This window comes from Austrofundulus limnaeus, unplaced genomic scaffold, assembly GCF_001266775.1.
Source record: "Austrofundulus limnaeus strain Quisiro unplaced genomic scaffold, Austrofundulus_limnaeus-1.0 Scaffold1620, whole genome shotgun sequence".
Classification (NCBI taxonomy): domain Eukaryota; kingdom Metazoa; phylum Chordata; class Actinopteri; order Cyprinodontiformes; family Rivulidae; genus Austrofundulus; species Austrofundulus limnaeus.
The window spans coordinates 25,553-37,795 of NW_013954022.1; the positions used below are offsets into that span (position 1 = coordinate 25,553).

At 42.5% G+C, this 12,243-nt stretch overlaps 1 protein-coding gene across 1 annotated transcript; it reads left to right on the forward strand.

Moving 5' to 3' along the window:
• Nucleotides 1–2,294: 2,294 nt before the first annotated feature.
• LOC106535931 (uncharacterized) lies at nt 2,295–11,525 on the forward strand. Its single transcript, XM_014033085.1, has 5 exons — nt 2,295–2,384; nt 8,654–8,837; nt 9,132–9,257; nt 10,069–10,954; nt 11,214–11,525. Exons 3-5 carry the CDS (start codon nt 9,245–9,247, stop codon nt 11,239–11,241), a joined length of 927 nt encoding a protein of 308 aa, XP_013888539.1. The 5' UTR covers nt 2,295–2,384; nt 8,654–8,837; nt 9,132–9,244; the 3' UTR covers nt 11,242–11,525.
• Nucleotides 11,526–12,243: the final 718 nt, after the last annotated feature.

Consider the following 12,243-nt stretch of genomic DNA (forward strand, 5'->3'; position numbering starts at 1 on the left):
TGCAAACCACTGTAGGTGAAAAATTTTCGATTTTGGGATTTTGCCAAAATATGATAAATAAATGCCTTATCTATAGGTTCCTTGAAGAAAATGCCCAAAATATCATTCTTAATAATGTTTTTCAGCACTTTTCTGAGCAAAACAGGATGATTTTAAGCATAAATACCTGAAACTTCCGCTACCTTCGTTGCGCTCTGGCGAAGGTTTTTTTAACACCAGTTGGGAAATCCCAGTATCCAAATATGGTTCAAAGTTTCCATTTGCAAATGACGTTGTGAAATCCCCATTAGAATTGCTTGGAAAAAAATCTGACTGACATACAGTACCAGCTGAAGTTCTGTAAACAAACTCTCGTTGTTGCTACGGAGCTAGCGATTTCAGCATGTTGATTGGCCAGAAATGATCACGTGGTATTGTGGCATCCATTTTGGCAAAACAAGATAACTTTTTAGCATTACAAATGAACAAACAAGTGAACTTTTATGTAGTTTTAAGGTTGAATAGTTAATTATATTGAACTGTTGGTTGTATTAGCATTGTTTAATAGTAGTTTCACTGCATGTCATGCTGTAAATATGGCTAATTCTGCCGCGAAAACGTTGACCGATGTAGTACAGTGTAATTTACATGCTATACACTCTGCAGACAAAGACAGCCTGCTTCAGTTTGCTTTTGACTATTTTGATGATGAATTGATGGATTCYGATGAGGAGACAGATGAAGAAGATGATCTAAWTGACAAGGAGTTGGTTGTGTTGCCAGATGCCCCTGAATTAGTCGATCTTGTCAGCGAGCTTGATCAGCTGGAGCAGGAAGCTGATGAAGCTGCCGGTGACTCTGAAACTGAGGAGAATGAGGAGGCTGAGCAACTAAATGTTTTGATTGATGAGGCTGAAGTGCTGGATCCAGTAGCAGACACAGTTGTGTGTTTAAATTCTGAGCAGGAATGTGACCGAATTAGGAACTTTAACTGTGGTTAAAGATTCAAAGCAGGTCGATGCCTGCAGCAGTTTGATGAGGAGTACATTGAAAAAGTACGGATGTACATTCAGGWACTGACAGTTCATGAAAAAGACATGCTTATTATGGGGAAAGTCAGCTGTACATTGAATTTGTCCAAATACACATTGAGAAGAAAAAGAGGAAAAATCAAGTGGAAAGACAACGATGGCGCTGTTCATTCCTCAACAGCAGGAAGGTCATCTGCAGAAAGGCATTCAAGTTTAAGCATTGGTGAGTTCACGTGTTATTTTTATTTTTATCTAGCTTTTGTGAATTACTTGAATTATTTTCTTATTCAGAATTATAGTGTCATCACTTAGTATGATGGCAGTAAATCAGTGAGAACCTTTCCCCTATTACAGACATAATTGTCATAAATGAACATCCTAAATTCCTGACTACTTAAATTCAATATTTGAAACTATGATCCCATGTCATGCCCATATTGTTCTAAACTTTTTTTGTGTATGTTTTCCTACTTTCAGCATTGGCAACAACAGGCTTGATAAAATCATCAATGCTTATGCATGTGGGAACATCAAACCCCTAGACAGACAGGGTGGTGGCAGGGTAGAAAGTGCCAGGGTGATATCCTATTGTAGCAGGACAAAATAGGTGGAGATTGCACCTGCTGACAAAATAACTGGGGTATCAGCCAATGACACTAGAGGGTGCTCCCTATAAAAGCACAGGTAAAACTGCTGGCTTAGATTTGTTGGGTAAGATACGACACCGTCTGCTCAGTGTTGTGCCATTTGTGTGCCAAGGAAAGGTAACTTTCAGTGTGTTTTACTTCTCCAATTGATTGTGGGTGTAGTGGCTGTTGTGACCAGTTTGTGCCCTCGTGTGGTTCTCCTTGCAAGTGAGAAAGGAGATTGACCTGATCGGGATTGGGGTGATGGTTTAATTGAACCCCACCATCACCGCTGCTGCTTTGTCCAGCCTGTATTCTCCAGTTTGCCACGAGATCATGTGTGACTGATTGAAGTATGGCGCTTGGGACACACCCACACCACAGGAGAGAGGAAGCGGAGGTTTTACCTGCTCAGCAGTGGAACTAATCACATTGTTGATGACGGACCGTTTTTGACAAAACCTGATTTTATTCTTTGTGCCTGTATTTTAGAAATTGTTGTTTGTGTATTTATGTAAATTTTCATTTTTTTCTAATTTTCTTCTTACTTTTTTCTCTTTTTTTAGCTCATTGCTGAGGACCGGTGACAGTGGCGCAGTCGACCTGGAGGGTGACATCCCCTTTTTGTGTGCATGCTGCAGTGATTAACACCGGTGGAGGGAATCCCAGGAGTGGTGATTTCACGGTTGTTTGTGGTGGTTTTCTTTTGGGAGACGTCCACCCAGAGCAGGTCTGTAGGCACCTACCGGTAAGCCTCAGCTGAGCGTAAATTTTTTTTTTTGTTGTTGTTTCTCTTTTTCCCTTTTTTAGGTACAGGTATTCTTTTTTTTACCGTTTTCTTTATTTTTGTTTTAATAAACAATAATTCATTGTTCCAACTTTGAAAACTATCTCCTGCTTCTTGCAAAACGTGCCTATTTTAAATGGTGATTTCTGAGGGTGTTGCTGACCAACCAAGCCCTAATTTTGTGGTGCTTCAGAAATCATCAGTTGCTACACTTGGTGTTGTTGGAAGGTGCATTTTGCAATGTCTGGCAGAGACAGGTGTTTCAGAACTTAATTTATTTTAAAAAAACTTGTGAGAATTGTGGGTTTAATTGTTTTATTCTACGCAAAGCAGCAGCTGGTTAATTGGTGGGATTCAAAAAAGAGAGAAACTGGTAAATTTTTTCTTTTCCCTTCCATCTCTTTCATTCTCTTTTTTAGAGTCCTGTTTAATTTTAAGACTCCTTTACTGACTAGAGCTCCRTAATGGAGGCAGAAATGCAGGAGCTGAAAAACAATTGTTCAGTTGAGAGCTGAAAATGAAAGGCTGTGCCAGGATCAGGCAGCTGTTATTCCAGGACCTAGTGCTACCCAGACTACAGCATTGTTGCCTCCTGCTACAAGCCCCTCTGTAAATGAGAGGTTTGTTTTTGTACCACGCAATAGAAAATGTCCCATGTTCAGAGGGAAAAGAGGCATTGGGTTAAAAGAGTGGCTGGAGGAGGTAAAGGCCTATATGAGGTTACGTCTTTTGTCCACGGCTGATCAGGCTTTCTTTTTATTTGATCATTTGGAGGGAGAGGCACGTGATGAAATAAAGTTTCGGTCTATTACTGAGCACGAGGACCCTGCTAAGATTATAGCTACTTTGCAGGAACTATTTGACTGTTCTGAATCCTGTGGAGCACTTCAAGAGGCTTTTTTTTCTCGCCGTCAGCATGATGATGAAACACTACAGGAGTTTTCACTAGCTCTGATGAGTCTTATGAAGGCTGTAAAACGCCATGCACCGAAAGATTTTCAGAATGCAGAGGCACTGCTGCGTGATCAGTTTGTTGAACATGTGGTGGATGGGGCTCTCCGTCGTGAGTTAAAAATGTTTGTGCATGGGCAGCCAACAGCCACCTTGCTGAAGGTTAGAGCAGAGGCACTCCGTTGGGAGCGAGAGGTGCGGCCAAGTAAAATACCTGGGTTAAGATCTTCTGCCCCTTCAGCATTTGAATCTCCGTATGGTGTACTCAAGGAGCTGTTGGTTCACAGCAGGACTCTGAGTTGAGCCAAATGAGGGACGTGTTGCAGCAACAGCAATTGCAGCTTAACCAACTTACCCAAAGTATAGCTCGGTTGCAGAGACCCAGCCAGCAGGGTCGCTCTCGTGACTCTATTATCTGTAGGCATTGCCAGAAACCCGGCCATTTTGCCAGAGATTGTGATGGGGTTCGAGTTCAGGTACAAGTCTATAATCAGCAGTCACCCCAGGTGTCAGAAAACTCTTTCCCTCTGAATCGCTGAGCCACGATTCGGATGGGGCAGTCAATGGCTCTAGGGTTGGTATTTTGCAGGGAGATTCTAATCTGGTGTCATCTTGTCCACATTTTGATGTGAGCATGGGTGGGGTCAAAGTTCCTTGTTTGATAGACCCCGGATCTATGGTTTCTACAGTTACGGAGGATTTCTGTACCCTGCATTTTGAGCTGTGGGGTCAGGAGAAACTGCAGTCCTGTCACTGGCTTCAACTTTGAGCGGCCARTGGCCTTTCCATTCCCTACATCGGCTATTTAGAGCTGGACATTGAACTCTGTGGCAAGATTGTGCCCCAATGTGGGGTATCTGTTGTTAAGGATCCTCCTACTGGTGTAATGTTGCAGGCTCCAGGTGTGTTGGGGAAGAATGTGATCAGTCGCTGTTACGTTGAGCTTTTTAAGCATCATGGTTCAACTTTGTTTAATTCACCTGCTGTGTCTACTGCTCCAGATTCCATCAGACAAGCCCTTCATAGAGTCCATCATGCCACAACTCGACCCCCAGGTGATGTAATTGGTGGTGCAAAGGTGTGTGGTAAGAAGGCTCACTATATTCTTGGTGGTACACTGAAGACTGTGCCAACCACATGCTCGGAGAGGTACTTAGGCAAAGCTGTTTTGTTTGAGTCTTTGCACTCTAACCTTCCTGCGGGACTCCTTATTTCACCTGCTCTGATTCAGGTTATAAAAGGAACTGCGTACATTCCCATTGTGAATGTGGGCACTACTGATGTGGTGCTACACTCTCGTACTCACATTGGTAGTTAAGTTCTGTCCATGTTGTCAGTTTGACTGCAGGTGTTCAGGCTGTACCATCAGGCATGCCCTCTGTGGGATCGCAAGGTGCTGTTCATTCAGTCTATGACCAGATAGACGCACTGGATGTAACTGGATTGTCAGCTGAGGAGCAGAGTGAGGTAAGAGCTTTACTTAGAGAGTATAGCTCAGTCTTTTCTGCACATGATGGCGACTTGGGATGCACTAGTTTGGTCACCCATGATATCCCTGTTTTGGATAATACACCTGTTAAACAACGCTACTAGCGTATACCTCCATCAGAGTATGAGGCTGCCAAAGAACACATCCATCAATTACTGGAGGCACAAGTAATTAAGGAAAGTAGCAGTCCCTATGCTAGCCCCATTGTGCTTGTTAAGAAAAAGGATGGGACTTTACGGATATGTGTTGACAATAGGCACCTGAATTCTAAAACTAGAAAAGATGCCTTTCCCCTCCCTCATATAGAGGAGTCTCTGGACATGCTAGGGGGTGCACACTGGTTTTCCACTTTGGATTTAGTGAGTGGGTATAACAAGGTGCCAGTAACAGAGGCCGGCCGGCCTAAAACTGCATTTTGCACTCCATTTGGTCTTTTTGAATGGAATCGCATGCCATTTGGGCTTTGTAATGCACCCAGCACTTTCCAAAGGTTGATGCAGAGGCTCTTTGGTGATCAACAAAACAAAAGTCGTCTGTTGTACCTAGATGACATTGTAGTGTTTTCCTCCACGGTCCAGCAACATCTGGAGAGATTGAGGGTGGTTTTGAGTCATCTTCAAGGTGAGGGCCTCAAAGTGAAACTGAGCAAATGTGCCTTCTTCAAGCCTGAGGTGCGTTGTCTGGGGCATATCATCTCTGCTGAAGGTGTCGCAACCGATCCTAGTAAAACTGAGGTCGTAACCAATTGGCAGCCTCCCACTACCGTTTCTGAGCTACGATCCTTTCTCGGGTTTGCTAGCTATTACCGTCGCTTCGTGGAAGGCTTTGCAAAACTAGCCGCTCCTCTGCATTGCTTGGTTGCAGAGCTAGGGGGCACCAGGTCTAGGAGGTAGCCAGGACAGACAATCATCCAGGGTTGGACAGAAGAGTGCCAGACTAGTTTTGAAGAACTAAAACTCAGACTGACAAYTACTTCAGTGTTGGGTTATGCAAACTTCTCACGTCCCTTTATTTTAGAGGTAGATGCAAGACATGGTGGTTTAGGGGCTGTGCTCTCTCAGGAGCAGGAAGGCAAGGTGAGGCCCATTGCTTATGCAAGCCGTGGTTTGAGGCCTACAGAGTGCAATGTGCTGAATTATACAGTAGCTCCATGAAACTGGAGTTCTTGGCATTGAAATAGGCCATGACTGAAAAGTTTCGAGACTTCTTATTAGGCCACAAGTGTGTTGTCTTCACTGACAACAATCCATTGAGTCATTTGGCTTCAGCCAATCTGGGTGCGACTGAACTATGTTGGGCTGCTCAGCTTGTGCTATTTGACTTTGAAATTAAATACCATTCTGGTAGAGCCAATAAGAATGCTGATGCTTTGTCAAGGCAGCACCCTGCAGGTACGCAGGATTTGAAAACGATGGTTCCAGGTACATCCCTTCCCAAACCTTTGAGAGAGGTTATTCAGAGGAAACAAGGGGAGGTGAGTCAAGCGGCTGTTATGGCCCTGCCTAATAATACCATCTCTGAAATTGCTGTTTTTCAGAAGGCTAATGCATCTATCCAGGAGTTCTGGGTTTTCTGGAGGCAAAAACAGYGTCCTACTGCTGAAGAGCGTCTGCAGGTATCATGACCCATTCTGGTTTTACTCTGGCAATGGGATAAGCTGGTTGAGGAAAGTGGTGGTGTCCTGTACCACCAAGTATTCAAACCTGCTGGTGGTGAGTTAATTTTACAACTGGTGTTGTCAACCTCCTTAAGTGAGGAAACCATGAAAAAGGTTCACAACGAGCATGGCCTTCAGGGTGTGGAGAGAACATTAGAGCTCCTACGCCAACGTTGCTACTGGCTGCAGAGGTGGCCCAGTGGTGACAGACATGTGACAGATGCCAGGTGGCAAAGCACACTCAACCACAAGCTCTGTCATTCATGGGGCATTTGTTGGCTTCACGGCCTAATGAGATTTTGGCCATTGATCTCACCATGTTGGAGCCTACCCATACTGGATTGGAATATGTGCTTGTGGTGACTGATGTGTTCAGCAAATACACATTTGCTTTTCCCACCAGAGACCAGCGTGCTTCTACTGTAGTGCAGATCTTGGTGAATGAGTGGTTTTTAAGGTTTGGTATACCTGTTGTATACATTCAGATCAGGGGCGCAGCTTTGAAGGTTCACTTATCCAACAGTTGTGTCAGCTGAATGGGATTGAAAAATCATGGACCACACCTTACCATCTAGCCGGCAATGGTCAGTGTGAACGGTTTAACCGCAACCTTCATGACCTGTTGTGAACATTACCAGTTTCTAGGAAGAGATATTGGAGTGCATGTTTGCCACGTTTTGTACTCTTACAATACTACACCCCATCAGGCTACTGGTGAATCACCATTTTTCTTAATGTTTGGACAGGAGCCTCGGCTGTCGGTTGCTTTCCTTCTAGGAAGAGTTCAGGAGCCTGTGGCTGGCAGTGTCCATGACTGGATCCAGGAGCATCAGGCCCGCTTACAGGTAGCATTTGAGGGTGCCCGTGGGAGGCTAAGGGTTGCTGCAGAGCGTCGCAAGAACCATCATGACCAGCGAGTTCGACATGTCCCCTTGAGGACTGGGCAGTTGGTGTGGTTGCGGGATTTCACCCCACGAGGTCGCCATAAGGTCTATGATCTATATGGCCCAGTGAAGTATAAAATCCTTAGGGAACCCCACGAAGGAGGTTCAGTGTATACCATAGCACCAGTAGTTGACCTGAGTAGAACTAAAAATGTCCATTGCATGCTTTTGAAGGCATTGGCACAGGAGGACACCTTAGAAAGTGCTAGTGTCCCTAGTTCATTGCCCAGTGACCATTACCAACCTGAGGACGAGCTATCAGGTGATGAGGATTTGTTTGTTTTGAGGAACCAAAGTCCTTCCATTCCAACTAAAACAGTGGAGGTTAACCAACCTACCTTTCAATTGAGAGACCCACAGCTGCAGTTGCCGGATTCTCATCTGGTCTCTCTACATATAGTGGAGGAAGATTGCAATCCCCACAGGCTGTCTGGCTCTCCGCTGGCTCTATTACATTACTCAGCAAGGTCAACTGCAGGCAAGCATTCTAACATTAATCACCTTCCCACATCAGCAGGTGAGGCTCCACAAGCTGTGGGCTCTTCTGATTCACCTGAATCACCTGAATGTAGCATGTAGTCAGTAGAATGTAGCAGGACTAAATAGGTGGAGATTGCACCTGCTCACAGAATAATTGTTTGTGGTATTAGCCAATGGCACTAGAGGGTGCTCCCTATAAAAGCATAGGTAAAACTGTTGGCTTAGATTTGTTGGCTAAGATACGACACCGTCTGCTCAATGTTGTGCCGTTTGTGTGCCAAGGACAGGTAACTATCAGCGCGTTTTACTTCCCCAAATGATTGTGGGTGTAGTGGCTGTTGTGACCAGTTTGCGCCATCATGTGGTTCTCCCTGCTAGTGAGAAAGGAGATTGACCTGATCGAGACTGGGGTGATGGTTTAATTGAACCCCACCATCACCGCTGCTGCTTTGCCCAGCCTGGATTCTCCAGTTTGCCACGAGATCATGTGTGACTGATTGAAGTATGGCGCTTTGGACACACCCACGCCACAGGAGAGAGGAAGCAGAGGTTTTACCTGCTCAGCAGTGGAACTAATCACATTGTTGACGATGGACCGTTTTTAACAAAACATGGTTTTATTCTTTGGGCCTGTATTTTAGAAATTGTTGTTTGTGTATTTATGTAAATTTTCATATTTTTCTAATTTTCTTTTTTTTCTCTTTTTTAGCTCATTGCTGAGGTCCGGTGACGATGGTGCAGTCGACCTGGAGGGTGGCATCCCCTTTTTGTGTACATGCTGCAGTGATTAACACCGGTGGAGGGAATCCCAGGAGTGTGTGATTTCACGGGTATTTGCGATGGTTTTCTTTTGGGAGACGTCCACCCAGAGAAGGGTCTGTAGGCACCTACCGGTAAGCCTCAGCAGAGCGGTAATTATTATTTTTTGTTTTTTCTCTTTTTCCCTTTTTTTAGGTACAGGTATTTTTTTTTACCGTTTTCTTTATTTTTGTTTTAATAAACAATAATTCATTGTTCCAACTTTGAAAACTGTCTCCTGCTTCTTGCAAAACGTGCCTATTTTACATGGTGATTTCTGAGGGTGTTGCTGACCAACCAAGCCCTAATTTTGTGGTGCTTCAGAAATCATCAATTGCCACACTATGAAGACATAAGGAGGGTTGTAAGCTTCATCTCACCCTTTGCAGAAACTCACACCATCATTCTACCAGGTCGTGTTCCAGGGTTCAAACGAGATGACATTCGTCTACTGCCATCACACGAGACAAAGGCATCAGAATGGAGAGCATGCTCTGCTGCTATGGAAGAAACTGGTGAGTAATAGGTAATACATAAATTATATAAATAGAGTAAAATTAGATGGTAAAATGACCTCTGGTTAACCTGGACAGCATATAGCACCTGATAATGTCAACAATAGAATCAAAATAAAACAAAACAAAAAAAGTACATCACATTTAAGCTGTCACTTATGCTGCACACAATACAGATAATAAAAAAATAATACTGAACATGAGAAATATTAAAACAAAAATAAAAACAGGTAAAAATATTATAACACATAAAATAAAACCACTGAAATGATGCAAAAATATTAATTATCATGCTACATTTAAAGCCAGTGAGTACAAATGTGTTTTAAGATGAGACTTAAAAACACCAAGAGTTAAAGTTGGTTTGAAATAAAGTGACAGCTGGTTCCAAAGTTTAAGAGATCCAACTGAAAATGACTTATCACTTCTGTGGAACAGCCTGGGAATTACTAATCTAAACAAAAAGCAAAGAAACAGAAAAGTCATTGTTAGGTTATTCAGCAACGACTAACAGGCTTGGAGCAACACCTGAAGTAAAATCGCTGTTAGCAAATGACACCACAACCTTGACAACATGAAACATCCTCTTGCCAAAATTAAGTTGTTCTAATTCTTTTTTAAAGAAAGTTTTGAACCATTTTCACCAGCTCATTAAAACACAGAAGTTCAAATTGATATAGCAAAATTGGATGGTTTTGAATGGTGCAAAGGTTGAAACAAATGAAAGGTGTTTACAAAATGTTTTCCTGTGAGACCTGTCATTCCAGACCTTTTGAGAGTTACTTCATCAGTTTTCTCTTTTTTTTTCTAGGTCATCATGCCTGCAAATTAACTTCATTCAAGAACATATGGAACCGACTGCTGCCTTACATTATTTGCTGCAAACCCATGTCTGACCTCTGTGCTATCTGTCAGAAGAATAACACTGCTGTTTATCGAAGCAGCAATCTACCTGATGAAGTGAAACAGGCAAAATTGAAGAAACACTTGGAGCACCTTGAATTATTTGCAAAGGAATGCACATTGTACAGGGATATGGTGGCTGAAAAAAGGGCTGCCATTGGGAACTTGACTCTTGGTGTGCATGAGCCTTGCAGTAACGATCTTACAATGCACTATTCATTTGATTATGCTCAGCAGATCCACCTACCAAGCAGTCCTCTGCAACCAGGGCCTATGTTCTTTTTGGTGCCCAGGAAATGTGGGGWATTTGGAATTTCTTGCRAGGCCCTTCCCAAGCAGGTCAACTACCTAATTTATGAGGGCATGTGCTCTGGCAAAGGTTCTGATGCAGTGATAAGTTACCTTCACCACTTCTTCAGCACTTTTGGACTGGGAGAAAAACACCTGCATCTGCACTGTGATAACTGCAGTGGCCAAAATAAGAACCACTGTGTAATCTGGTATCTTATCTGGAGACCCATCCATCGCCTGCACCTCTCAGTAACATTGAACTTTTTAATTGTGGGTCATACCAAATTTGGTCCCGACTGGTGCTTTGGCCTTCTGAAGCAGAACTTTAGATGTTCTGAGGTGTCCTATCTTGATGACTTGTACAAGTGTATTGAGAAAAGTTCAATAACAGGATCCAACATCCCACAGCTCATTGGAAATGAAGCAGGAGAATGTTCTGTTCCCATCTACAACTGGCAGCCATATAATCCTCTGAAGGACATCAAGAAACTGCAGCATATGAGGTAAATGTGATTTTTCATGACCTACTTTTGTAGTACTAGGTACATGTATTTTACTCTTAAACATTGCCTACAGTCAGTGAGGAAAAAAAGTTGAATAGGCATCTTCACTACACGTTGGTGTTAAGTAACTTTTTTTTGAAGGTTTAAGAAATAATTCTTGTTTATTTTACACCAACCTGGCATAACAATTAATCAGTAAACAGGCTCCTAACTATTCCATTTTGTTTCTGTACTTTTATAATTGATACTGATCAACCAGGCGTGGTGTTTGTGAAAACAGCAAGTGATGAAGCTGAAGAAGCCCACAGCCTACTGAAGGATGTCACCCGTACACCTCCTAATGCCATGCCTCAAGTTGTTCCCCCTCCATGGTTGAATAGGAAGAGGCAATGGTATCTGTTCTCCAAAATCCGTGAGTTCCGCAGAAAAGATGTGCAGGACATTGTATGCCCATGGCCAGCTGGAGAACCTTGGAGAACCTCTTCAGACACAGAAGTGTGAAGATGTTGCATCAGCAGCAACAAAGAAGACAGCAAAAAAGAGGAATCAAAATAAAGACAGACAAGCTGCAAAAAGGAAACAAACTGCCTTAACATCCAAATCTAAAAAAACAAAGACATGAAATGTGACTTGGCTGAGTATTAAGATGCATGTACATGTAGGAAGTGAGATGTGCATCAGAAGTTTGGTGACAATGTAATGTCTTTAATGGACCCATGGAAGTGTCCTGTTTAATGGTTTTTAATTATTTTTAATCACATTTTAAAGTAAACATTTTATTAATCAAATATTGCTTAACAAATCTTTGTTTGACTTGTGGCAGCCAGTAAGTTTTGTTTAATTTTATATTGTTTTAGAAATAGTTTTTTCTCCCATGTTGAGAGCTTGACAAAAACAGTTTAGAATACAAAGTTTTAAAAAGTCTTCTGGTATTCTCAGGAAAAATAAACTTACATTTTTGCTTTTTACATAAGTCTGTGAAGAGGAAGCTACGTTTTAAAATAGTATTTTTTCAGTATAAATGCATGGTTGCTAAGGGCATTTGTAAGATACATGTTGGTCATTTTCAAAGCTTGTTTTCGCAAAACTTTGCAAAATAAAACTGTTATGTTTTGCAAGACAAATCAAGCTGTATCTCTGGAACCGCTCATAATATACATACGTTCTATACACCAAAATGTAGCCTATGAAGTCAGGAATATGAAAATGTGCTTAGTTCATTTTGATCAAAATATGACTTAATCCCTGATTTGATGTGATGGGTCACATATACTGTATTTCATATTTCA